Source organism: Lethenteron reissneri, chromosome 4 (genome assembly GCF_015708825.2).
Source record: "Lethenteron reissneri isolate LAM-NWPU_2019-01 chromosome 4, ASM1570882v1, whole genome shotgun sequence".
Taxonomy (NCBI): domain Eukaryota; kingdom Metazoa; phylum Chordata; class Hyperoartia; order Petromyzontiformes; family Petromyzontidae; genus Lethenteron; species Lethenteron reissneri.
Genome location: NC_083782.1, coordinates 2,781,099 through 2,807,912, shown reverse-complemented (window position 1 = coordinate 2,807,912; position 26,814 = coordinate 2,781,099). Strand labels below are relative to the sequence as shown.

The 26,814-nt window shown below is 48.0% G+C and overlaps 1 protein-coding gene across 5 annotated transcripts; it reads left to right on the top strand.

Annotated features, from left to right (window-relative positions):
- Positions 1–944: 944 nt before the first annotated feature.
- On the top strand, positions 945–26,736 carry LOC133349206 (solute carrier family 46 member 2-like). 5 transcript variants are annotated; one of them, XM_061562513.1, is made up of 7 exons: positions 945–1,127; positions 1,578–1,771; positions 3,217–4,287; positions 5,403–5,715; positions 15,086–15,169; positions 22,928–23,084; positions 24,116–26,736. In XM_061562513.1, the coding sequence occupies exons 3-7, from the start codon at positions 3,232–3,234 to the stop codon at positions 24,180–24,182; spliced, it is 1,677 nt and encodes a 558-aa protein (XP_061418497.1). In that variant the 5' UTR covers positions 945–1,127; positions 1,578–1,771; positions 3,217–3,231; the 3' UTR covers positions 24,183–26,736. The 5 variants fall into 5 exon arrangements, 4 of the variants coding, with proteins under 4 accessions (XP_061418497.1, XP_061418476.1, XP_061418487.1 ...); XR_009755918.1 differs by lacking the exon at positions 945–1,127 and having other exon boundaries at positions 1,327–1,771; positions 15,086–15,249; XM_061562492.1 differs by lacking the exon at positions 945–1,127 and having other exon boundaries at positions 1,328–1,771.
- Positions 26,737–26,814: the final 78 nt, after the last annotated feature.

Below are 26,814 nucleotides of genomic sequence, written 5' to 3'. Positions count from 1 at the left end.
TACCACTACCACTACTACGCGTTAAACTCCACGACGAAATCTGCCCGAGTCAGGAATTGAACCCAGATGCTTGTTGGCATTAGGCACGAATGTTACCGCTGCACGCTTCCCCATCACCAACCGCACTGCGTGGCAAGCGCGAGAGAAAGTATGGTCAAACAACCCGCGCTACTGACGGTGAGCGAGGCGACGAAGCCAGCAGTGGATTGAACGAGTGGCTGTAACAACACGTGTTTTGCAATTCGGTACCAACCTCATCAATAACGCTGCACAACACTATGAGCAATAGTCACAAGATTCATGATCTTCATGATGCAATCAGAGGGCATGCTCCTTCGTGTATAGTGAAGTGCCCGTCAATTGGCTTTTCACAAGGGTGTGTCTCTCCCTGTGGTCGGGTGGATTTTTCTCCGGGTCCTCAGGGGTTTTCCCTCCACATTTTAGAATCACCATCACGCGTTCAGAGTGTCTGGCTGATATAAATGTCCACGTGATCATAAGCAACTTCGTTGAGCTATCATTTGATGATGGCCAGGTCGCTTCTGAAAAAATCTACAAAGTCGGTGGGCCCTTACCTGGAAAAAATCAACCTAAAATGTTTATACATTTTGACTTAAAACTTTCGTGACTGCAGGAGTTTATATTATTGGTTCTTTCGGTAAAGTCACGAAGATAGGAAACACAAATAATAAAATAAAAAATAAATTGAACTTTTTTATTTGAAGAAATAATACATTTTTTAATTAATTGAAAATATTTTTATTTTTTATTTTTTTATTTTCTACGTGACTTTTCCGAAAGAACCAAGAATATAAAAAATGTTCATAGTTTTTTGGCGGAAAGACCCCCACTAGAGGGAGCTCGAGAAAGAGAGAGAATGCCTCTTGTGGACGAATCTTCCACGACTGCACAGACGTCTCGGAAGACGTGGCAGTACCCACACTTCACCCCACCATACGCAAACTGCGGGCTCGGCTAACTTGCTGCGTGTGCAGTGTTCGTGCTGCTGTGTTGACAACGGCGGGAGGGGAGGAGGTTTAATAGACGTGCCCATTACTGCCGCGCCGGTAGATCGAACCGTGCAGTAACACAACCACAACAACAAACACGACCACTCACGAGAAAAGGTAATCGCAAAAACACTCCTCTCTCCCAGGACGCAAGGCCAGTGTTTCCCGGCGGCATTTTATCGACCAGTCTCAGATGAAGCGAGGTGGTGATGATGATGATGGTGGCGGTGATGGTGGTGTTGGCAAAGGGAAGTCCAAGAGCTGGGCTGAAGCCAACGGCGAGCCAGGCAATTGCGCAACGACCGGTGGGCGACTGCTTTGCCTTGGTGCCGCTGTCACGGTTTCCGCGTTCGAGTGAAGCCGCCGCGTGAAGTTGGAGGGCAGCGGGGATGTTTGCGAGCGGGCTCCTTGCTCCACAACCTCGTTGCCAGACAACCTGCGCAGGTGGTTCGCCAACCCGCCCGCGTGCGCGCGCGCAACCGAAGAGGTCGGCCGCTTGCACAGAACGGTGCGAAATAAGTTCAACATGACATGAACCAAAAACAGGACGCGGCTGTGTTTTTTCAGAAAGTTGGCGAATTAGCGAAGCGTGCGTGCGGGGGCAGAGGCGGGTGAATGATGAGCGTTGTGCCCTTGGTGCCGTGAAACGAGAATTGGAGAGGAACGAACAAAAATCGGGGTTTTTTTCTTTCTCGCGGCCGCGGGAAGTGAGCAGAGCGGAGAGTTGCGAGGACCGGACACACCTGGACAGGTGTGCGGAGGTGAGTCCAGACAACACGCGCCGCGCTAACCCTGCCCACAGGTGACAACGTAGTGCACGCAACGCGCCCTTGCCAAACCACCGGACATCTGAACACAACGGCGAAACAATATGAGACGGGCGACGTTTCGGGAAATGGGCAATTCTTCTTCATAGGCGTAATTTTTTGTTGGTATTGCAATGAAGATTTTACGTGATGTGAAAATTGTATTGACCAAAACATAATTGGTATCGATAGCATGCGCCTGCTAATAACTACACATCTTCACATGATCTATGTTGAACTTATTTCGCAACCTAAGTTGCGAACCGTGCTAATCGAATGTGCGAGTTAAATCCGGGTCGAGGGTCAGTCAACAAACGCCAATGTCAATCCACTGCTGGATGAGTCCGTCGAAGTGGTTACTTGACCACACTTCACCATGCTGCAAACACGGCGATTCGCTCTGTTTGCGGACACTTGCTGCCTGCACGGTCTATAAATAATTGCACGAGAGACCGTGTAAGTTGGTGTGGTCAGGAACCCACCCGACCGCCTTTGTATCCCCAGAAACACACCGCAGGACAGATTAAGAAGATGCCGCATGCCGTTAAAGCTGTGTGTTGTTAGGAATCGAACCCAGGTCGCTGGAATCGTTCTCTCCACGTGTTCTCACACAAAGACAAAGATACCCCGTGTAGCCTTACCAGACTGGTGGGGCAAGTGCTGTTAGCGAGCACCTATGAAGGCCGGCACGGCGCGCGAGGGAGTGGGTGGCCCACCACCTTTGTCTCCCCAGTGGCGATGTTTAAATACCGCACCAGGTACTCATTTAAGGCTGAGTCGACCTAGGGGAGGGCCCAGGACCTGTTCAGATAATTAATCGTCACCGGTGTTGGCAGTGAGCGGGTATCGAATTCGGGTCGCCGGGTTTCGTATCGCAGCGCACTAACCACTACACTACCGCTCCCCACACATACTCATGAGCTCTCACCCACACGCTCGTACTTACACAAAAAAAGACAAAGATACCCCGTATAGCCTTAACATACATTTGGGGCAAGTGCTGTGAGCGAGCACCCATGATGGCCGGCACGGCACACGAGGGAGTGGGTGGCCAGCAGCACACTTGCACCCACGCAGGCGCCCTGACTTAGCATTCCAACATTCATTGGTCCACTTGTAACAAAAATACAAAGATTGTTGGGGGGCTCGTGCTCACGGCCAACACTTGTAACACACACTCCCACACACGCGCACACATGTACACTCATTCGCTCACTCAACTCGCATGAATACTCACTCTTCACAAACACACGCGCTCATACACTGGCTCACTAACGCACGCGCTCACACACCCCACCACTCTCTCACGCGTACACTCACACAGACGCATTCACTCTGAAAGCACGCGTTCACTCGCTGTACTCCCTTTACTCCCACACACCTGCCCTCGCACACTCCAGCACACTCACGCACAGATGCCCTACATGGAAGTTCTGGGGCGCTCGGCCGAGCCGGTCGCCTTCCTCTCGGGTCTGGCGTCCTCCCTCGTGGGTCCGACCATCCTCATGCTGGTGTACGAGCGAAGCGGAGCGACACTGGACAGCCGACACGACGGCTCCGACGGCACGACGCACGTGGCCTGCGGCGGCGGCGGCAATGCCACGACGCTGGCGGGCTCGGAAGACGACGCCCAAAAACGCGCCTCGCAGTTCTTCATGTTCTACAACATCGCCTCGAGCGTGAGCGCCATGGTGCCCAGCCTCGTCATGGGTCAGCTGGGAGACCTGCTGAGTCGACGGCTGCTGCTGGTGGTGCCCCTGCTGGGCACCTTGTTGTCCCAGCTGCTCCTGCTCTTCGTGGTCGGCGTGAACATGCCCCTGCAGTGGCTCTACGGCTACGTGCTCATCTCGGGCCTCACCGGGGGTTCCTCGACGCTCTGGGCCGGGGCCAACGCATACGCGGCCCAAGCAGCCCGGACACCGCCGCCAAGCTCGCAAGTCGGGCGGAGTGACGAGGATAGGCCAGGAGGGGATCACGACGGTGACGACGGCGACGCCGAGGCGTCGGAGGGCGCCCCGTTGTTCTCCGACCGTTCGCGAAGCCACGCGGCCGGCACCGGCTACGGCAGCGCGGCCGCCGCGATCGACGACGGCAGAGGGCCCGGGGGCGGCCTCTGTGACGTCGGAGAGGCGCCGTCGTCCAATCAGGGAACGGCTCGGCAGGGGCGCGGGATTCAAACGCCCGTGCGGCACGGGCGCAGCTCACGCAGGCTCATGTTGCTCGAGCTGTCGTTTGGCTTGGCGGCCACGCTGGGCAGCATCGCCTCGGGACACGTCTTCGCCAACTTCAGGCTGCCGCTTTCGTTCAAACACGGCTCGTTTTCAGTGCTGGCCGCGATGTTCATGTACACGCTGGCAATCTTCTACTCGCTCTTCGTGCTCAAAGACGTCAGGCCGCAGGCGACGGCCAGAGAGGCCAGCAGGGTCACCCTGAAGGGAGTCCTCCACGTCTACAGATTTGGGATGTTCAAGGTACGGCCACCGGTTTCACGTTATGAATACACTGCATTCATGTGTGCATCCCTCTTGTCAACTCACTGCTGGATGATGTGGGTTTCCCCACGTCGTGAAGTTCGAGGGGATGATTTGCAGTGCGGGTTGTTGAAGGTGGTGAGCATACGGTGAAGCTTATAAGTACAGAACAACAACGGACGTTGCTTTACGGCCCACAGCGTAGCCTCACGGCGGCGATATTTGTAACTGGGTGTAAACATTCGTTTCGTTATTTAGGAAAGCTCCAGTTGAGTCTCATGATTGCTTTTGAGAAGGGTCCTGCATTGGGGTGTGTGGGTTATTTGTGTTTTGTATTGAGTGGATTTGCATGTGATAGGAAACCAAAAGTACACATGGGGAAAACAACTCAGAGGTCTGCACACAGACAACTTACACGAGCTCACTTGTACTGCCATTCTGCTGGCCATCTTGCAGCACAGCAGATTTTCCACCAACCTTTGCTTCCAAAGAGCTGGATCACTGGTTATCAATTGCCACCACATTGAAAACAAAACGTCTCATGTTATGCATATTTATATAATGCCTTATTCCAAGACACTTTAACATTCGACATAAGATGACAGTGGTTGAGATAAAAAGAGGTTATTAAAAGTGGTGGTGGTGTAGTTACATGGTGACGAGAGAACAGGTGGGGGTGGTTAAGGAGGGTTGGGGTAGTAATAGGGGTTGGAGTAGTGATAGGGGTTTGGGTAGTGGTAGGGGTTGGGTAGTGGTTTAGGAAGTGATAGGGGTTGGATTATTGGTAGGGGTTGTGATAGGGGTTGGGGTAGTGATAGGGGTTGGGGTAGTGGTAGGGGTTGGGGTATTTGTAGGGGTTGTGATAGGGGTTGTGGTAGTGATAGTGGTAGGGGTTGTGATAGGGGTTGGGGTAGTATTAGTGGTTGGGGTAGGCCTGGTCATAGCTGGGAGGCGGAGGTAGGAAGCAGCAAGAGGATGGACCAGAGCAGGGGTCATCAACCTGCACCACCGATTAGCACGGTTGGCTACAACATGGTGTGAAAGAAGCTCAACATGCACACGTACATACAGACATAATGTGACCGTACTGATTCGTCGACTGATGGCGCTTGCAGCCAGGTGGCCCCAGCGATCAGCGCACGGTCTTCGTCCTGCTCTTCACTAGCGCCATGCTCTACCAGCTGGTGGTGCGCGCCTTCGTCGACTTTCTGGGACTCTTCATGCTCCGCTCGCCACTCTGCTTTGGGCCGGACCTCGTGGGCTACGCCACGGCCATTGGCTGCTGCATCTACATCAGCAGCTTCCTCGCCAACCTGATGCTGTCGCGCTGCTGGACGGACCAGGCGTTAGCCATGATGGGTGTCGCGTCCTTCTGCGTGGGCACCTTGGTGATGACCTTCATCAAGACGATGCCGATGTTCTTCGTAGGTACTTATCCCGCCCGTCCGCGCATGCGTGCGTCGCTCAGTAGTTCAATCAATTTCTGCCAATGTTGAGGACTTGTGTCTACCGGGCTTGACTGTTTTGTGTCCCCTGAACGGTGTTCGTCTACCGTCATGAAGGTCAAAACACTCCCCTTTCCGCTGCCTTCCGCTCGCCGCTTTGCTTTGGAGATCCCTCCGACGGTCTCGTTTTTTCAATTTCTTACGAGCTCGTTCAAGTCACGTATTAAGCTCTCATCTATTGCACCTTCAATCGCGCCTTTTGTCGCTGGCTGCTTGGTACTTCGGCCCTTTGGGCCTGTGCCCCAGTTTAAAGTTTATTTTGTTTAACCAGCTTGAGAAGACGAGAGATCAGGAGAGATTCTCGTTAATCAAAACACTACACCATATGACATTGTTTTTTCCGAGACCAAGGTGCTCTGCAAACCCTCGGACCACCATCAGAAATTTGTTCATGAAGCCATCCAGATATACAAACACAGACAAAACTTTAATCGAGAAGATGGATTCAGATTTAGCAATCATTGGAAAGATGTGATCATTTTCTCACCTGAAGATGGACGCTTGTGTTGCAACCGAAACGTCGTATTTTTTTATCAGAGTATTTTTTTTTGCATTCTGATCACAAGCATTGTGGTGAATGCAGACAAGATTCCTTGTAAAAGGTTTCAGTTTGGTGTTTTAACATCTTAACACCTGTTTTGTTGCCAGAAAAAAGAGGTTGTTTTGTTTATTCAGGAAAGAATTGCAGAGTCTCATTACCTTTTCTAGAGGTTCCATGGTGGCAAATTTCGTTTTACTTATCCCTGAAAGTCTCATCGGGTTTCAATATATATTTCTAGAAAGAGTCCAACTTGAATTGGGATTATTGGCCAACTCCTTGTTTTAATGAGTACTGGCTTCTTTATGCGTGGGAGGAAACCGGAGTGGCCGGAGAAAATCCACGGGGCATTCAATAAAAAGAAAACCTCATGTTAGCACAGTTGGACAGATCGGGGACGCACTTGCTGTACCGCCAATTCTTGGCCACTTAAAAAAAAAAACAGAGGGATTTGGGGGGCCTCACATATTGTACCTTCTTGATCTCAGAAGGAATTGATGATGAGGTGTATGTATGTACGTATGTCGAAACTTCTTTCGCACCGTAAGTTAGCAAACCGTGCTAATTGGAGGTGCCACGACTGGTAATGATGACCTCATCATCTTGCCAGATTTGGGCGGCCCTCGTTTTTGAACCAGTTTCCAAAATTGAACCAGACGTGCGTGTACACATTGATATTTCGTGCAGCTAATTAGTCAAGGTTTACGTGTTAATTAAATTAGCACTGGCAAGGCTAATTACGTATTGAAAAAAATCTGATTATAATCATAGGCAGCGATCATATTTACCTAATTATCTAAATTACCCGCAGATGTTAATGAGGATTTATATTCAGGCGTGTTTGGATTAATGACAACAGCGACCTTGCTGGTTGCATTAAATGAATAGAGAATCTCTAATTGAACGCACGTGCCGCTAAATAATTTAACCGCGAATTAATTTATTCAAAACTTATCGTTATTTTTTTGTTATCTCAATAAGGTATTTAAGAATGTATTGCCCATACTAATTTACGAAGATTGATCATTAGATTTGCACAGAATAGGTGGTTGGGTGTCGCCTAATTTTCAGTTGGCTTTAGTGTCGCACTCCACAGGAGGTGGTGGTGGTGTAGGTTCACTGTTAATTGGGGCCGTATTGAGTACAGGGACTCCTCTACTAACAAACGAGTTAGGTTCCAGAGGTCTGTTCGTAAATTAAAATGTGTATAAGTGAAGGAGCCACCGCACGTGTACTCCTCTACTTACGAACATCTAATTGTAAATAAACTCCTCTACTTACGAACGTCGACTTATGAACTTTCAGAGATACGAACAAACCTGTCCGTATGTCTAGTTGCCTGTTCTGACCGAGAGTCGTAAGTTCAACCGCTGCTCAATATACGGCGGTGGTGGCATCTACATCTATAGAACATGAAGAATCAGTGGCATCTACACCTACAGGAGTATTATACAACTTTTAAAGCCATTCCTCGTGTTTAGTGTACACGCCGTACAACATGTTTGGAATCGACAGGAGTAAAGTTTGACTTACGAACAGATCGACTTACGAACAGACGTCTGGAACTCGTTCGTAAGTAGAGGAGTATCTGTATTTGTAAGTGAGTAAGCACAATACTCAGAGCGACGTAGAACTTTACGGGCGGCTTAATTTGCTCGATGCACGATGAGAGTTGTAGTTAGGGAAGAGGGTTGTCCGTTGCCATGCAGTGTTAAGTTTGAGCATTAGGGTGGCAGGACGGCATAGTGGTTATGGTCGTGCCTCACATCTAAGAAGGACCCAAGGGTTTGATACCCGAATGGGGCGCCTTTCTACGTAATGGTTGTTTTAATATATTCTCTCTCCCCGTTCTGCACGGAATTTCCTCCCGGTTGACCGGTTTTCTTACATGGCACAAAAAAAACACATACACATTGTAACCGGTATTGGCCAAATATCCCAAAGCTGAACAATTACATTGCAAATTACTCATTTGGAACAACACGCAAATACGGCAAGCAACATTGCCCCCTCGCGCAGAAAGTTGCAGGACCCCTCCTTGGAAGAGAGTCGTGAGACGTTCCTCGGTAAACAAGTGCAATAATGGTAACAACATCAGTGGCCCTGCCATTTAGAAACATGCATTGAGATGATGTCGGTGCTATAAATGTCCAAATGATGGTGCCACTTTGTTGAGCTATCATTTGTGACCAGGTCGCTTCTGAAAAATAAGTTAACACATAAGTGGGCTTTGCCTGGTAGGATGGAGATGGTTTAGTGTTGTCTTTGTTTGTGTTTGGGTGATTTGTTCACCTTTTTTGTACTTTTTCGCTATCATGTTATTGTACTGTTTGTTGTAGTAACGTTCTTGCCCGCTCTGACTGCACATCTGTGAAAAAGAGCTTTATAGCTCATCGGATTCTTCCAGATGAAATATATATTCTGATAATGCATTCACTCAATCAACGCCCAGGTTTCTCATCCTTTGGGGGCCTATATTCAAATATTTGGGGGGTTTATTTGTATGTTTGTAGTTACAAGTGTAGACCCCCGTCATATTCATTAGGAATGTAAGCTTCCCAGCCCTTTTAGAACACCACCATATCTGGCAACAGCGAACCCACTCCGTGGCAGGTGTGTGTCGACCTATCCGACTGCAGCACCATGTGACAGACGCTGCCAAGATATCGTTGGCGTGCGTCATAACCTGGCCTATAAATAGACGCGGAGAAGCTGCCAAAACACGAACAACACTCACCTTGCAGGTGACTTGTTGAGAGCAAGGTGAGCAGGGGAAAACCCAGCGACAGTTTTCTACTTGTGCCCCCCCCAACACCACCACCCGCCCCCAACTAGTTTGTGCAGAAGGTTCAGTTTCATTCATTAGGTATAACCCTGCGAGCCATGCGGCTATTGACTCGGGTGCAACCGCAACAAAACAAAAACATGAACAAGAAGCATCTTAAAGTGACGAGACTAAACGCAACAGAAAAGTCCTGGGGGAAAAAAACAAAGTATTCCAGAAAAAACACCGTATTTCAAAGCTGTGTGCAAAAATCCCAGTGGGATGCAAGTCAAACAATAACAACCATAAGACAATGTAGATTAAAGTAAAAAAAGGTGTCAGTTTTGTTGCCAGATAAAAGGGTAAAAAAACAATTATCATATTTTTTCTTCTGGCAAATGAGGTTCCAATAGTGTAAATGCTTACCCCGAGCTCTCATACTCTGATGGTGCATTGTCTTTGAGTTGTGCGCCTTTTGGCGTCATCTGGTCCAACACCATGTGAGACTAGGCTCTAAGGAAAGCTGTCTCGGGTGTGGACCAATCAACTTCAAGGACAGTGCATACATTATCAGAGTTGTGTGTTTTGTTTGCATTACGACTGCAGGTATTGTGGTCTATGCAAACATGACTCCTTGTAAAAAAAGGTGTCAGTTTTGTTGCCAGATAAAAGGGTAAAAAAAACAATTATCATATTAGATTAAAGTCATCAGGTAATTGGCCAATGTGTTACATGTACGCACAGCACGTGCATAGTTAACATCGCAGTGTTGTCTTTTAAAATTATTATAAATGTGCACGTGCACCTACAGCCCTCTGTCAGTCCACTATTGGATGAGGGCCACCCTAAAGCCTCGCAGGTGTCGGGGTTAGTTGACCCTACTTCACCACGCTGGTGAAGGTAGGGAACACAGACACGGCAGCATAGAAGTACCGCACAACAAAACGGTGGATTTCACCGCGCCGTGCTATGCCGTCCACTTCATAGTCACGTGGTCCTAAGACGGCCCGTTCGTTTCTATGTGCTATGGAGAAGGGCCGTTGCCCGAAACGTCGCCTATTACGTAAATGTGTCCTTTCATGTAAAGGCCACAATGTGATTGAGTGAAAGGCTTTGTGCGTGTCTTTGGTTTGTACGTGGATCTGCGCGCACTCTGAGCGCTTGCTAATCTATGCTGAACACAAAAAAGAAAAACCTGCTTAGTTTCCGAGATCTCACCTGGCGCGCCCCGGGTGATTTCATGACAGGGGGGGCGGGGGGGGCGAATGTGACAACTCAATGTGAAATATACCCCGACGGCAAAGATAACCCACGTGGCGTGACGGGAAGGTCCTTCCTTATCTTATATCGTCTACAAGTGGTTTGACAAGAAAGGCCGTAACATCTCACACATGTCACATGAGTACACGCTTGAAAGCAAAGAAGTTATTAGTAAACAATAACTTGAGCGCCGTTTCACTTATGATAGTTGTCTTAGAAAAGTATATATATATAACGTCGAATTATTTATATATACAGTAGCTCATCGTGTGACCTTTATCACTGGCAATATTCCTCCGATGCTTGGATTGTTTAAACACATATTTGAACAACGGGCTTGCTCCGGGTGATTCTGTTGACAAACGCTGTACGAATTTCAAGGTGCGGTTGTTCGTAGTTCAGAATTCTGTGCGGGAGTCGCGTTTTCGTCGAGCTCTGTGTGCGTGCGCGTGTGTGCATGTGTTCGCGTCGAGCTCTGTGTGCGTGCGCGTGTGTGCATGTGTTCGCGTCGAGCTCTGTGTGCGTTCGCGTGTGTGCATGTGTTCGCGTCGAGCTCTGTGTGCGTGCGTGTGTGTGCATGTGTTCGCGTCGAGCTCTGTGTGTGTGCGTGTGTGTGCATGTGTTCGCGTCGAGCTCTGTGTGCGTGCGCGTGTGTGCATGTGTTCGCGTCGAGCTCTGTGTGCGTGCGCGTGTGTGCATGTGTTCGCGTCGAGCGCGCTGTTAAGTGTGACATCTGAAGCACTAACGAGAAGCCATCAGGGTTCCACGGTGGCAAGATGTTAACGAGCTCGCCTGATATACAGGAGGTCGTGGGTTCTGTCCGGACCCTGACGCCTGCTGCATTTTGGAGTTTGTGTGTCTCTCTCCCCGTAGTCATGTGGATTTTTTTTTTATCTGGGTCCTCTGGGTTTTCCCTCCACGTTAAGAAACGTGCTTCTCCATCATTAGACCTCCTTTGCCAGTACCAAAATATAATAGGGTTTTTCCTCTTTTTTGTGGTAACAAAACTGAAACCTTTTTACAAGGATTCATGTCTGCATTAACCACAATACTTGCAGTCAAAATGCAATAAAAAAACATACTATGATAATATAAGCATTGTCCTTGAAAAAAAGTTGAATAACCCTATTATTAAACGTGCGTCCAGATTATTTGTCTGCTATAAATTTCCACTCGATCAGTCACTTCGTTGAGCTATCATTTGTGGAAGTCAGGTCGCTTCTGAAAAAAACTATGTAGGTCAGTGGGCCTTACGTGATAAAACATTTTTTAAATGGTTCAGTTTTAGTTTAGAAACTTCTGAAGAAGTTCACGGCCTACAGTGCGAAACGTCGGGCATTGGGCTAAACGACGAGCAGGCCAATCCGAAACGCACGGGAGAGCCATACAGTGCAACCGCGAAAAAACTTGCTCAGGCAGTTTTTGTTGTCGCTAAAAATATCTTTAAAGACTCGCTTTCTAAACATAGTGGAGGTTATTCAAAACGAGTCGGAAGGCCCTTCAGGTCCAACCGTGATAGGTTACTTCAGGTAGGAGTTCATTTACCCCACAGAGATTTTCATGAATTGAATTTGAATAACTCAACCAAACTATTTTTTTTATTTTACCAGGTAAGGCCCCACTGAGCTATATAGCTCTTTTTCAGACGCGACCTGGCTATCACAAATGATAGCTCAACGAAGTGGCTTACTTATAGCAGCCACATACTCTAAACGCACATTAGTTCTAAATATTGAGGGAAAAGCCGGAGGACGCAGAGAAAAATCCACGCGATCACGTGGAGAGACTCCAAATATACAGCAGGCGTCAGGGTCGGGATCGAACCCCCGGACCTCCTGCATACCAGGCGAGGGAGATAACATCTTGCCACTACGGCGGCCTAAAACTGAACAAATAAACAAAAAAATTGCAAAAGTGCTGCCCTATACTGGCAGGACGCGAGGTGACTTGAGGGATTCTCAGAGGTAGCTCTGTGGTGTCCGTGAAAGGTGCGAATGTCTACTTCATCTCACGGTTGAGAAATTGGTATATTGCCATCCGGCCACGTGGCCAGATGACGAACGTGTCATCTACGTATCTCTTCCACAAGGAAGGACGTCGGGTGGATGTCTGGATGGAATCTGTCTCAAATTTCTCCATGAAAATGTTCGCTACCACTGGTGATAGGGGAGAGCCCATAGGGATACCTTCATTCTGTTTGTATAAAGTACCATTCCAGGTGAAGTAAGTCTTGGTAAGGTAGTGCCTTACCAACGAAGGTACATCATGATCCAATCCCTGTTGGACTAGGTCTTCAACGATTGCAATAGTATCAGTGGTATGTCCTCCCCCCCCCCCGTCCCGTGCCTATATAAAGCCACAACAGCAGATTTTTTTTCTCACCTGAAGATGGCCGCTTGTGTTGCGACCGAAACTTCGTGTTTTCTTTTATTATTTTTTCTATCTACGTGACTTTACCGAAAGAACCAGAGAGTATAAAACAATGTTCGTGAGACAAATGTAAGTTACAATATATTAAATAAAACCCAATCCATTGTAGGAATTTGAAATGAGACTCATGTTTGTGCAAGGATATATTGAAAACCATAGATCGGACCAGTAAGTAAAGTTATTAGATCAGAGGTCAAAAATTAGAAATGTCGACCTTGTTCGCATAAACTACGTAACGAAATGTGCCATGGTATTGCAGTAGATCACTCAGGTTACACGGCGACCTGAGTTTTGACTCCAGGCCACGGCTAACAGAGGCGGCAGGTGATATGGAGCGTAGTACGGTGGCTAGGAGATGTTATCTACCTCGCCTGGTATGCAGGAGTCCGTGGGTTTGATCACGACCCGGACGCCTGCTGTACATTCGGAGTTTGCGTGTCTCTCTCTCCCCGTGGTCGCACGGATTTTTCTCCGGGTCTTTCGGGTTTTCCCTCCACATTTAGAATCATCAGCATCACGTGTTTTTTTTTTTATTAAATCTGTCTGCTATAAATTTCCACACGATAAACCACTTCGTTGAGCTATCATTTGTGGAAGCCAGATATCTTCTGAAAAAGAGCTACACAGCTCAGAAGGCTTCGTTTTAGTGGTACTAGTGATATTCCGAACCGGTTCTGGCCACTCAACCGGTTTAGTGAGCCACCGTCAAAACCATCTGAATGACCGACGTGGTTTTCGGGAAGCCTTCACCCGGGAGTGATCTGTCAACGTGATGAACACAAACATGTACAAGGGGCACTTGGTACACGTGCAATGTATCCAACGCATTCAGCGTGTGTGGTTCAATCATCTGCTGGCGATACTCTACAAAGTTGCCCCTAGAGGGCGATGCTCTACAAAGTTTCCTCCAGTGGGCGATATTCTACAAAGTTTCCTCTAGAGGGCGATGTTCTACAACGTTGCCTCTAGAGAACGATGTTCTACATAGTTGCCTCTAGAGAACGATGTTCTACATAGTTGCCTCTAGAGAACGATGTTCTACATAGTTGCCTCTAGAGAACGATGTTCTACATAGTTGCCTCTAGAGAACGATGTTCTACATAGTTGCCTCTAGAGGGCGATATTCTACATAGTTGCCTCTAGAGAACGATGTTCTACATAGTTGCCTCTAGAGAACGATGTTCTCCATAGTTGCCTCTAGAGGGCGATATTCTACATAGTTGCCTCTAGAGGGCGATATTCTACATAGTTGCCTCTAGAGAACGATGTTCTACATAGTTGCCTCTAGAGAACGATGTTCTACATAGTTGCCCCTAGAGGGCAATGTTCTACATAGTTGCCTCCAGAGGGCGATACTCTACAAAGTTGCCGACAGAGGGTGATGCTCTACAAAGTTGCCGACAGAGGGTGATGCTTGTAGCAGTTCCACATCACGCATCCCCGTCGTCGTCGTCGCCGCCAACTTCTTGGCGACACAACGCACTTGCGTGTCTTCTCCCGATGCGTCCTCGGTCCTCAACCGCGTCTCGTTTCGGTACGATGTCCGACGTTTCGCTCCGCGTGCTACGAATTTTTTTGGGAACCGAAATTGACCGTGAATGTGTGTCCCGAAGAAGCTCCCACCAGAACGTGGAATGAAACGTCCGACATCATGCCGAAACAACGACACAGTTATTATTTGCTCAACAACAACAACAACAGCGTGCATTGCAACTGGTATTGGCCACAACATTATTCACTGAATAATTACCTGAAAAGTACTCAATTGGGACGACACGTTGGAACCCCACACCCCACACTGGGAAACTTGGCAGGAAATCTTGTAACAGTCTTGAGACTCGGTGAGACTCCCCTGGATGACGTCAATAAGCATAACACATTTCCATTTTATTCCATCGCATTGCAAAATAGTCCGCCGGCTTCTCTGTAAATGCGAACCCCGTGAAGTTCTTGAATTGAACCACTGCAGATAGAATCGCGTAGCTGCAGGGAGAAACGTGAAAAGCGGCATCGCTTTTTTAATCCGCCAAACATTCCTTTTCAGGAGTGTCAAACTTACTATATCTGGACAGTTTTTCATCTCGTCAGGTATTCTTTGAGTGTTGGGAAAAAAACTAGAATGCCGTGCACGCAAGGGAAGGGCATCCGTATTTTGTAAAGATGGAGCTGCTGAAATGTGATGACATCGGGCACATTCCGTGTGATTTAGTAATTGGAGAAAGTGTTCCATGCACCCGTTTAAATGTTTTTGGATATCAATTGTACACTGACACGCTTCCCCGTTCCCCCTTCTCGTTGCAGCAAGGGTCTTGATGCAGTTATCTTTGATGCCTCTACCCAACATTCGCTCTTCCATGGCAAAAATCACTGACCCGCAGTGGCTGGGTAAGCTGTGGGGATCAAGATTGGCATTTACAGGACATACGTGTACGTCATCAGTTTTCTTCCGATTACATTCCGATGACGTAAGTATACGTGTACGCCAGATAAATAAATACAATTAATAAAATATATTTACCGGTAAATAAGTTTCCCGGTAAATAAGTTTCCCGGTAAATAAAATAAATTTACTGGTAAATAAAATAACTTTACCGATAAATAAAATAACTTTACTGGTACCAAGGTTCCCACAAAGCCATGCGGGAGGTCGTGTTGCACAGTTTGACGTCAGCTGTCAGAGTGCAGTCATGTTGCTACGGTTCTCTGCGGTAACAATTTATTTGAAAACAACGGCGCTACTACACCTCTCTAAATACAATTTACGCTAGCCGCTTGCACGTTCCGAGCTTCAAGGGACCTACCCTGCAACTGACATCTCAGAACGGGTAAGGGATAAATGAATGCCTCCGTGACTCAAAAAACACCTCCAAATTATTGCAATGTTGCTGCTGCAGTCTTAGGCCAACGGGATCCAAAGGGGGAATCTGTCCTCATGTGGCACAAGGTAATAGCAGCACTGGAAGGAAAATGGGGGGTGGGGGGGATAATGATGATGGCACATGGTTTTTCCCAATGAAGTAAAAATTGCGAGTAACTTACCGAAATTCAACAATATTGGGACCACAAACGTCGGCACACGTGGCCTGCTGCTTTGTCGAGTAACACCGCCGGGGATTTTGAACGTCCACAGCGAGATGCAGACCCGCACGCAGCCACGGTTATTTTTTTTTTATAACTTAATGTTCCTCGAAACTTTTCTAAAAATACGCAGGTTGACATATAACAGCAATGTGTGTTATATGACGTAACATGTATCCCTCTATTGAAGGAACAAAACAGGAGGATTTCTCCACAAATCTGGCTGTCGCCTGATGAAGCTAGTTGCAATTACTGGCGAAACGTCGTACTCAGATTGTAAATGTTGTGGCTTTGCTCTCCAACACACCTGTGTGCAGTACTAGTGACGAATTGGTATGTTCTGTTTACGTGACAAACCTTACTAATTGGATGTGTCGGGTGGTGGCGGGTTTAACGACACGTATATATTTACGTGATCTAACCCAAAACAAAAAAAACTATTATGGACACGCAAATATGGTTTGTTATAAGAAAACTACAGGTTCGACGATGCTTTTTTTCGTGTCGGGCACTGAGCCGAAACCGTCACACTTGCTACGCTCGAATCGAGAAGCTGACTAAGCCGCGGGCAACAAGTCCCATTGATTTAATCGCAATGCCCCTTGCATCCGGCAAGGCAAAAAAACTACGTCTCAAGGGTCCTCTGAACCAGGGTCCTCGCAATGAGATGTCCTGTGGGGCAATTCCACCCAATGTAGGGTTTTTGCAGAAGTTGGCCGGCTCTGCAGCGGTGGCACTTGGCAAAAGGTAACTGGGCTACAGTGTCAGCCCCCCCCCCCACCCCCCGAGTAGCTCAAGGGAACCCCGCCCCCAAAACCATGAAATAATAGACAAACAAAAAACTTTTTTTTATTTTTTGTGGGATGCAATTGCACGAAAGACGCTCTGTAAAATGAAATTATCTGCAGCTCTTGTCTCTCATCTCACTACACCTCTATATCTTGTCTACAGCTCTCATCTCATATTCTTTGGTTCTTTTGGTAAAGTCACGTAGAAAGGTTCAAAGAAAATAACAAAAAATAACAAAAAACAAGGACGTTTCGATCGCAACGCAAGCGGTCGAAAAAATAGAGGAAAGCTGCTGAGGCAGACTGTATTAAAGGTTTGAAATGGGTGTAAAATGGGTGTAGCCCAAGGGCCATAAACGAAGTGGGCGGGGCTATTGATGTTAATGTGACAGAAATTAGCATGTTAATGGAAGATCGGAGGACAACCTCCACGACGAGCGTGCAGAGGTGGCTATGTTATATGTGAGAGAAATTAGCATGTAATGTGAGATCTCAGAGCCGCAGCCACGTCGCCGCGCGAGGTGGCTGAGAAATTTTACCTGTTAATGTAAAATCAGAGAGCCACAAATAACAACTAACATCGGAAGGTGGCAGGATGGAAACATCACAGCCAGTTATGACTTAAAACTGATTAACAACGTCCTTCCAATGATTCCTCAGTTTGTATCCATATTCTTGGTTGAAATTGTGTCTATAAATATGGATGGCTTCATGAACGAATATTTGTTGATAGCCAGTGGGTTTGCAAAGTACATTCGTCCAGGAGAAATCTATTTCGTGTGAGCCCACCGCATTAAAACAATGATCAGCCACGGCCGAGGTGTTGGTCCTACCGTATTTCAGATCTGCCTTATATTCACGAACACGGTCCGAGACATGTCGCTTAGTTTCCCCAATGTTACTATTGCCGCAGGCACAGCTTAGTTTGTAGATGCCGGGGTATTGCATGTCAGGGATCACATTCTTCACAGATGGGATCAGATCAATAATTTTATGTACTGTGTTAAATCGAACCTGGATCTTGTGTTTGTTCATGATTTTGGAAATATTTTTAGTGACCCCTGCTATGTATGGCAAGGTGATGGTTTTGATTGGGTCCTCAGATGGTTATTTCCCAACGGTTGGGGTGATAGCTTTACGGATTGTGCAATCTGAATATCCATTCATCTGAGAACTTGGTGTACGTGTTCCAGTTCACTGGCTAGGTGATGATGGTCGGAAATACATCGAGCTCTATGGTGTAGAGTTTTGATGAGGGAATTCTTCTGGGATGGATGGTGGTTGGAGTCAGGTTTTAGGTAGGCATCCGTATGGGTGGCTTTCCTGTAGACAGAGTGTCCCATTGAGCCGTCTGGTCTCTTATCGATTAAAACATCCAAGAATGGTAACTTGCCATCCTTTTCCACCTCCATGGTGAATTTGATGACTGGGTGTATGGAATTAATGTGGTTGAGGAATTGGTTCAGAGCTGGTCAGCCATGTGGCCAGATGACGAACGTGTCATCTACGTACCTCTTCCACAAAGAGGGACGTAGAGTGGATTCCTGGATGGCATCTGTCTCAAATTTTTCCATGAAACATTGGCTACAACTGGAGATAAGGGAGAACCCATTGGGGTACCTTCAAATTGTTTGTAGAATGTGCCATTCCAGGTGAAGCATTGGTGAGGCAGTGTCTCACCAGGGCCGGTACATCAGGATTCAGTCCTTGTTGGACCAAATCTTCAATGATTGCAATGGTGTCAAACACCGGAAGTTTGATAAACAAAGAGACCACATCGACACTAACGAGCAAATCACCTGGAGATAGTGAGATGTCCTTAATTAACGATACCAAGTGAGCTGAGTACAGCTGAGGTGGTCTTGAAAGTGAATGGTTGTAAGGTTTAAGACAAAAATGGAGCCAGTTTGTAGGTGGGTAAGTCAATGGTGGAGACGATAGGACGAAGGGGTGTCCCTTCTTTATGGATTTTTGGAAAGCCATACAATCTGGGTGGTCTAGCAGCAGAGGGTTTTAAGGAAAACCGCTTGGTTGGTTCGACCAAAGATGTCGAATCAGTGATGATATTGTTGGTTTTCGTAACAAGGCGGTTGGTGGGAACTCTTTTAATTGTGGTATAGCTACCATCATTAGGTAGGTCCTGAATTTTGTTATTGTATGTGGTTTTTGTCCATGATAACTGTGGCATTGCCCTTGTCGGCTGAGAGGATGACGATGTCGTCTCTCTTTTTTAATTGAGAAAGCTCAAAGTGCTCATCTTTACTGATGTTGCTAATAGGTGTTTTAGCGTTTTTGAGGATTTCAGCGATTTCCGATCTTGCCACGTCTGCTGTAATGTGTCCCAAACCCTTAAGGGCTACGTCAAGACCTGGGAAATGCTATCATCAACTGGGATGTGTTTAAGGGTGACTGCGAAATCCAACCCTCTCACCACATCTCTCATCTCACTACACCTCCATATCTTGTCTACATCTCTCGTTTTTTTTAGTGTAAATATTATTGCGCACACACATATACAAACTGCCAAATGTTGGTCTTCCTCAGTGCAGTGCGGTCTCGGAAACATTAGTAATAACCTCAGTCCACCTCTTCATTCAGACTCGTTCATGTCACCTCGTCGCAGACATGCCCTCCGCAGTTGGTGAGCAGCCGTTGTCGTGATCGTCATGCGAGAGATGGTTTTCGTCCACTCGCAGTCGCCTAAAATAATGATAACTATTAAGAGGCGAAAAAACCCACTTTATCCATGAATAGTTTTCGTCACCAACATTGGTTCACGAATTCAAACCGCGTAGCCTCTCACGCCAGCGTGTGCTCCACACCCCCCACTCATGAACGGTGTTCACTCTGCCCACGTGTCCACAACCCCCACTCAGGAACGGTGTTCACTCTGCTCGCGTGTCCTCCACCACCCCCACTCATGAACGGTGTTCACTCTGCTCGCGTGTCCTCCACAACCCCCACTCATGAACGGTGTTCACTCTGCTCGCGTGTCCTCCACAACCCCCACTCATGAACGGTGTTCACTCTGCTACGCGTGTCCTCCACAACCCCCACTCATGAACGGTGTTCACTCTGCCCACGTGTTCTCCACAACCCCCACTCATGAACGGTGTTCACTCTGCTCGCGTGTTCTCCACAACCCCCACTCATTAACGGTGTTCACTCTGCCCACGTGTTCTCCACAACCCCCACTCATGAACAGTGTTCACTCTGCTCACGTGTTCTCCACAACCCCCACTCATGAACAGTGTTCACTCTGCTCGCGTGTTCTCCACAACCCCCACTCATGAACAGTGTTCACTCTGCTCACGTGTTCTCCACAACCCCCACTCATGAACAGTGTTCACTCTGCCCACGTGTTCTCCACAACCCCCACTCATGAACGGTGTTCACTCTGCTCACGTGTCCTCCACAACCCCCACTCATGAACGGTGTTCACTCTGCTCACGTGTTCTCCACAACCCCCACTCATGAACGGTGTTCACTCTGCCCACGTGTTCTCCACAACCCCCACTCATGAACAGTGTTCACTCTGCCCACGTGTTCTCCACAACCCCCACTCATGAACGGTGTTCACTCTGCCCACGTGTGTTCCACCACCCCCACTCATGAACGGTGTTCACTCTGCCCACGTGTTCACCACAACCCCCACTCATGAACGGTGTTCACTCTGCCCACGTGTGCTCCACCACCCCCACTCATGAACGGTGTTCACTCTGCTCGCGTGTTCTCCACAACCCCCACTCATGAACAGTGTTCACTCTGTCCACGTGTCCTCCACAACCCCCAATCATGAACAGTGTTCACTCTGCCCACGTGTCCTCCACAACCCCCACTCATGAACGGTGTTCACTCTGCCCACGTGTTCTCCACAACCCCCACTCATGAAGAGTGTTCACTCTGCCCACGTGTTCTCCACAACCCCCACTCATGAACAGTGTTCACTCTGTCCACGTGTCCTCCACAACCCCCACTCATGAACAGTGTTCACTCTGCCCACGTGTCCTCCACAACCCCCACTCATGAACGGTGTTCACTCTGCTCACGTGTTCACCACCACCCCCACTCATGAACAGTGTTCACTCTGTCCACGTGTCCTCCACAACCCCCACTCATGAAGAGTGTTCACTCTGCTCACGTGTTCTCCACAACCCCCACTCATGAAGAGTGTTCACTCTGCTCACGTGTTCTCCACAACCCCCACTCATGAACGGTGTTCACTCTGCTCACGTGTTCACCACCACCCCCACTCATGAACAGTGTTCACTCTGCTCACGTGTTCACCACCACCCCCACTCATGAACAGTGTTCACTCTGCTCACGTGTTCTCCACAACCCCCACTCATGAAGAGTGTTCACTCTGCTCACGTGTTCTCCACAACCCCCACTCATGAACAGTGTTCACTCTGCTCACGTGTTCACCACCACCCCCACTCATGAACAGTGTTCACTCTGCCCACGTGTTCTCCACAACCCCCACTCATGAACGGTGTTCACTCTGCCCACGTGTCCTCCACAACCCCCACTCATGAACGGTGTTCACTCTGCCCACGTGTTCAACACAACCCCCACTCATGAACGGTGTTCACTCTGCCCACGTGTCCTCCACAACCCCCACTCATGAAGAGTGTTCACTCTGCTCACGTGTTCTCCACAACCCCCACTCATGAAGAGTGTTCACTCTGCTCACGTGTTCTCCACAACCCCCACTCATGAACGGTGTTCACTCTGCTCACGTGTTCACCACCACCCCCACTCATGAACAGTGTTCACTCTGTCCACGTGTCCTCCACAACCCCCACTCATGAAGAGTGTTCACTCTGCTCACGTGTTCTCCACAACCCCCACTCATGAAGAGTGTTCACTCTGCTCACGTGTTCTCCACAACCCCCACTCATGAACGGTGTTCACTCTGCTCACGTGTTCACCACCACCCCCACTCATGAACAGTGTTCACTCTGCTCACGTGTTCACCACCACCCCCACTCATGAACAGTGTTCACTCTGCTCACGTGTTCTCCACAACCCCCACGCATGAAGAGTGTTCACTCTGCTCACGTGTTCTCCACAACCCCCACTCATGAACAGTGTTCACTCTGCTCACGTGTTCACCACCACCCCCACTCATGAACAGTGTTCACTCTGCCCACGTGTTCTCCACAACCCCCACTCATGAACGGTGTTCACTCTGCCCACGTGTCCTCTACAACCCCCACTCATGAACGGTGTTCACTCTGCCCACGTGTTCAACACAACCCCCACTCATGAACGGTGTTCACTCTGCCCACGTGTTCTCCACAACCCCCACTCATGAACAGTGTTCACTCTGTCCACGTGTTCTCCACAACCCCCACTCATGAACGGTGTTCACTCTGCCCACGTGTCCATCACCACCCCCACTCATGAACGGTGTTCACTCTGCTCACGTGTTCTCCACAACCCCCACTCATGAACGGTGTTCACTCTGCACACGTGTTCACCACCACCCCCACTCATGAACAGTGTTCACTCTGCTCACGTGTTCACCACAACCCCCACTCATGAACAGTGTTCACTCTGCTCACGTGTTCACCACCACCCCCACTCATGAACAGTGTTCACTCTGCCCACGTGTTCTCCACAACCCCCACTCATGAACGGTGTTCACTCTGCTCACGTGTTCTCCACAACCCCCACTCATGAACGGTGTTCACTCTGCTCACGTGTTCTCCACACCCCCCACTCATGAAGAGTGTTCACTCTGCTCGCGTGTTCTCCACAACCCCCACTCATGAACGGTGTTCACTCTGCACACGTGTTCACCACCACCCCCACTCATGAACAGTGTTCACTCTGCTCACGTGTTCACCACAACCCCCACTCATGAACGGTGTTCACTCTGCCCACGTGACCTCCACCACCCCCACTCATGAACGGTGTTCACTCTGCCCACGTGTTCACCACCACCCCCACTCATGAACGGTGTTCACTCTGCACACGTGTTCACCACAACCCCCACTCATGAACGGTGTTCACTCTGCCCACGTGTTTCCACAACCCCCACTCATGAACGGTGTTCACTCTGACCACGTGTTCTCCACAACCCCCACTCATGAACGGTGTTCACTCTGCTCACGTGTTCTCCACACCCCCCACTCATGAACGGTGTTCACTCTGCCCACGTGACCTCCACCACCCCCACTCATGAACGGTGTTCACTCTGCCCACGTGTCCACAACCCCCACTCATGAACGGTGTTCACTCTTCCCACGTGTCTTCCACAACCCCCACTCAGGCACGGTGTTCACTCTGCTCGCGTGTGCAATGAGCCTTGTCCGGGTGCTCGGGTCCATAATGTTCAACTACATTTACAAGGAAAGCCTGGAGCTGCCCTTCTGCCTGCCCTTCTTGATCTCTGGCATCGTGGGAGCCACCATCCTCCTCCCACTTGGGTGAGTGTCACCGCTTCGACTGCGCCGGAGCGTGGGCGGTTTAACCCCTCACCTCAATCGGTCAATCGACCTTTGTTTCACGTGCCGATATCGCCCTCAATGAAGTCCGTGCATCGGTCGGTGTCACGTTGCAACGGATCGGGAAACGGTTACAGGGGGCGTAGAGCAGCAGGAGGAATGGGAAAAGAAACGTATCACCACCTCAGCGGTGAATTGCAACGGTGCGCAACGAATAGCATAAAGGGTAAGTAGTAATTACAAATAAATAAAAAATGGAATGTAGATTTTGTTTTATGTTATATTAAATGACATTTTATGGGAAGGCAAGTCTGAACGGCCCCGTTTCCTCATGCCACTGCTGGCAGAAGAGCCTTCACCAGAGGGAGCTAGAGGACAGTCCGCTATGGATCGCATTTGGCCTACTCTTCCTCGCTGGCCACACACCTTGGAAGAGGTGGGAGTTGCCCAACACTTCACCCCCACCGAGCGTGACCTGCCAATCAACTAAGGGGCCGTTCATAAATTACGTCACGCACCTGGAGAGGGGGTCAGACATTTGTGACAGTGTGACGAGGGGGGGGGGGGGTTGAAAAATGTGACGTCACATCAAAATGCGCAACTTTAAATAAAGACAACACGTTCCACTTAATTAAATATACTTTTTTATGTTTTCTCCTACAACATCAGAGTGCAGCGGCACATTAAATACGCACTACAATGACAATAGTTTAAAGCGATTTGAAGCATGTTTTATTTTTGGGGGGAGGCAGAGCTTTGTGACGTCATATTTGAGGGGGGGGTCTGACTTTTTGTGACGCCGTGTGACGAGGGGAGGGGAGGGGGCAAAAATCGTACAAAATCGCGTGACGTCATTTATGGACGGCCCCTAAGTGGACAGAGGTGGAGCCGGGGGAGAAGAGGATTTAAGAAACGTTGCCGTGCCGGGAGAACGAACCCAGCGACTGTTAATCCAGTGCTCGAACCGCATCCACATTCATCGTATCACGCACCGAACATACGTTCCGTTGCAGGGTTGTTTGGTGGAAGAAGGGGCAGTGGCGGCGAACGGAGCCTTCTTCTCCGCAGCAGAGAACGTGAATGCCTTTTCCTCGCCATTTCCTAAAAGCCCCAAGACGCCAGAGGGCTGCCAACAGACGGAGCGATTAAAGTTGGAATGCGTAAAGAGTTGATGCGTTTCTTGCACCGAGGCTTGTGCGTTAACTCGGGGAATGCTTGCAACAGGTATAACATGGAAGTATGAATGTAATAGTGAACTGCAGTCTGTACCGATGTGAATCGCCTCCGATCCTAGGTTAGTAATATTAAATCAATTGTACATGGGGGGGGGGGGGGGGGTGTGAATATAATCCTATTTAAGTGAAGGTGTCATCGGTGTTTTGTAATTTTCTACTGTTCCGGTAATATTAAGATGTACACAAGCATGCACAACAAATGTTAAGTTTGTTTACGAGCGGTTATACAGGGACTCCTCTACTTACGAACATTTGACTTACGAACTTTCAAAGGTACAAATATTTCATATGTCCAGTTGCCTGTTCGGACCGATAATCGTAAGTTCAAACGCCGTACAATAGATGGTGGTGGTGGCATCTAAATCTACAAAACACGAAAGAATCAGAGGCATTTACATCTACAGGAGATTATACAACTTTTAAAGCCATTCCCCGTGTTTAGTGTACATGCAGTACGCCATGTTTTGGAATCGATGAGAGTAAAGTTGGACTTACGAACAAATCGACTTTCGAACAGACCTCTGGAACCCCACTAGTTTGTAAGTAGAGGAGTCCCTGTATTAAGCATTGTGCAAAACTGTCCTCTTTAAACAATGCACTTCAATTTCGATTTAAAGCTTTCGCGACTGCAGGGATTCATCTTCTTGGTTCTTTCGGTAAAGTCACGTAGAAGGAAAATAATAAAAATAAAACATAATAAAATACAATTCTCACGACGTTTCAGCCACAACGCAAGCAGCCGTCCTCAGGTGAAGAACAGGTCTGTCGGAAAGACAGACCTGGCCGAAACGTCGTGAGAATTGTATTTTATTGTTTTATTTTTATTTTCCTTCTACGTGACTTTACCGAAAGAACCAAGAAGAACAATGCACTTCAATCAATATTTGAAACATGCGCCAATGACTTCATGCATGCGTGAATATCCGAAACCAGGGTTTCCCAAACTCCAGTCCTCGCCACGCATCACGTGCTACGTCTTTCTGCGTTCACCAATGCACTCCACGTTGAAATTAAAAGTATTTGGCTGTTGCTATGAATGTCCACGTGATAAGCCACTGTGGGTGAGCTGCTACCATTTGTGATGGACAGGTCGCTTATGATAAAGAGCTGCATCGGCTCAGTGAGCCTTACCTGGTGAAATAAAAAAAAAAAGTTTAAATCAGAAATAATTCCCCGAGCCTGATGAGTTGTAAACACACATCCCAACGCAGTTTCTTGCCGAGGCGTCTTGAACTGATGGTCTGTCCGCCAATGATGGAACAAGAAAGTAAAAAGAACCCACATTAAATATTGTCCTGCACTTAATTTGGATGTCAGCTCTGACACTTTAAATATCAGTTTGACCCACGCAATGGACATGACTGTCACATGCAGGACAGGTGGGGAAGTGCATCTCCCTTTTACTGCGGACCAGGGGTCGCTTGATGGGACCTCGAGAGGCAGCAGCCTCACGATTGTCCTCGTGGTGTTGCAACGCTGTGGGAGATCCGAAAGGACACTTCATCACACGAGACGAGGCTGATGGCGGCAATTTTAGGAAATAACAGGGGGAGGGAAAACGACAGCAGAAACAACACCAACGACTGAAGAGAAAATATCAACCAGAAAGTAAAACTATCCCTTGCGAAAGCAAACACGCAGTTGTGAGCTCTTGGCGGAATTTCTAGATCCCCAGCAAGGTTTTACAAACCGGTCACACCAGTTATCGACAGAAACAACAACAACAAAGGGTATAAGTGTGTTTATTACAAACTACTGTACAAATCACAAAGCATAACCATCGCAATCCGCCGTATCACGTGTTTTACATCTACACCATAAATTAGTGGGTGTTGCGGATAGTATATATATTTTTTTCTTTTTTGCACAAGTAACACGTCTACAAAAACAGCGGTTTACATTGCGGGTAAACGGCGAATTCAGATGGCACACCGCGTGTTTTAACACTGTGCAGCATATACAAAGACCAGGTCGTGGCAAGCGCCGTGCACGGGATTTGGAATTTTGCCCATCACAAAATGTAATAAATGTAATCAGTCAGCGAAGGGTCATACAAAACGACCGTTACATATTGGATGTCTTGTCATGGTGGCAATAATTACAGCACGTCATGTAGTGGTGTAATATTTGTTTATTTAAGCCCTTGAAAATGAGCTTTACTCGGGGAAAATCAACTTTGATGCTGACAAGCCGTGGTCCGACTTGGACAATAAAACATTTCCAAGCCGAGAAATGCACCATGCGGATTCCAGTATCTTCACGTTATACATTTTAATGTGGGTTAACATTTGCATGGGATTAATCGTTTGTGAATTTTAACAACGTATATTCACTTATAATATATATTCGAAGTTAACACTTGTTTTGTAAAATAAAAAGATGAACAACTTTCAAGCAAACAGTCCTGACAGATGTTGGGGTGTTTCTTTATTATTTGAATTTACGTTAAGGCAAACTGGTGGCTTTATCACATGAAA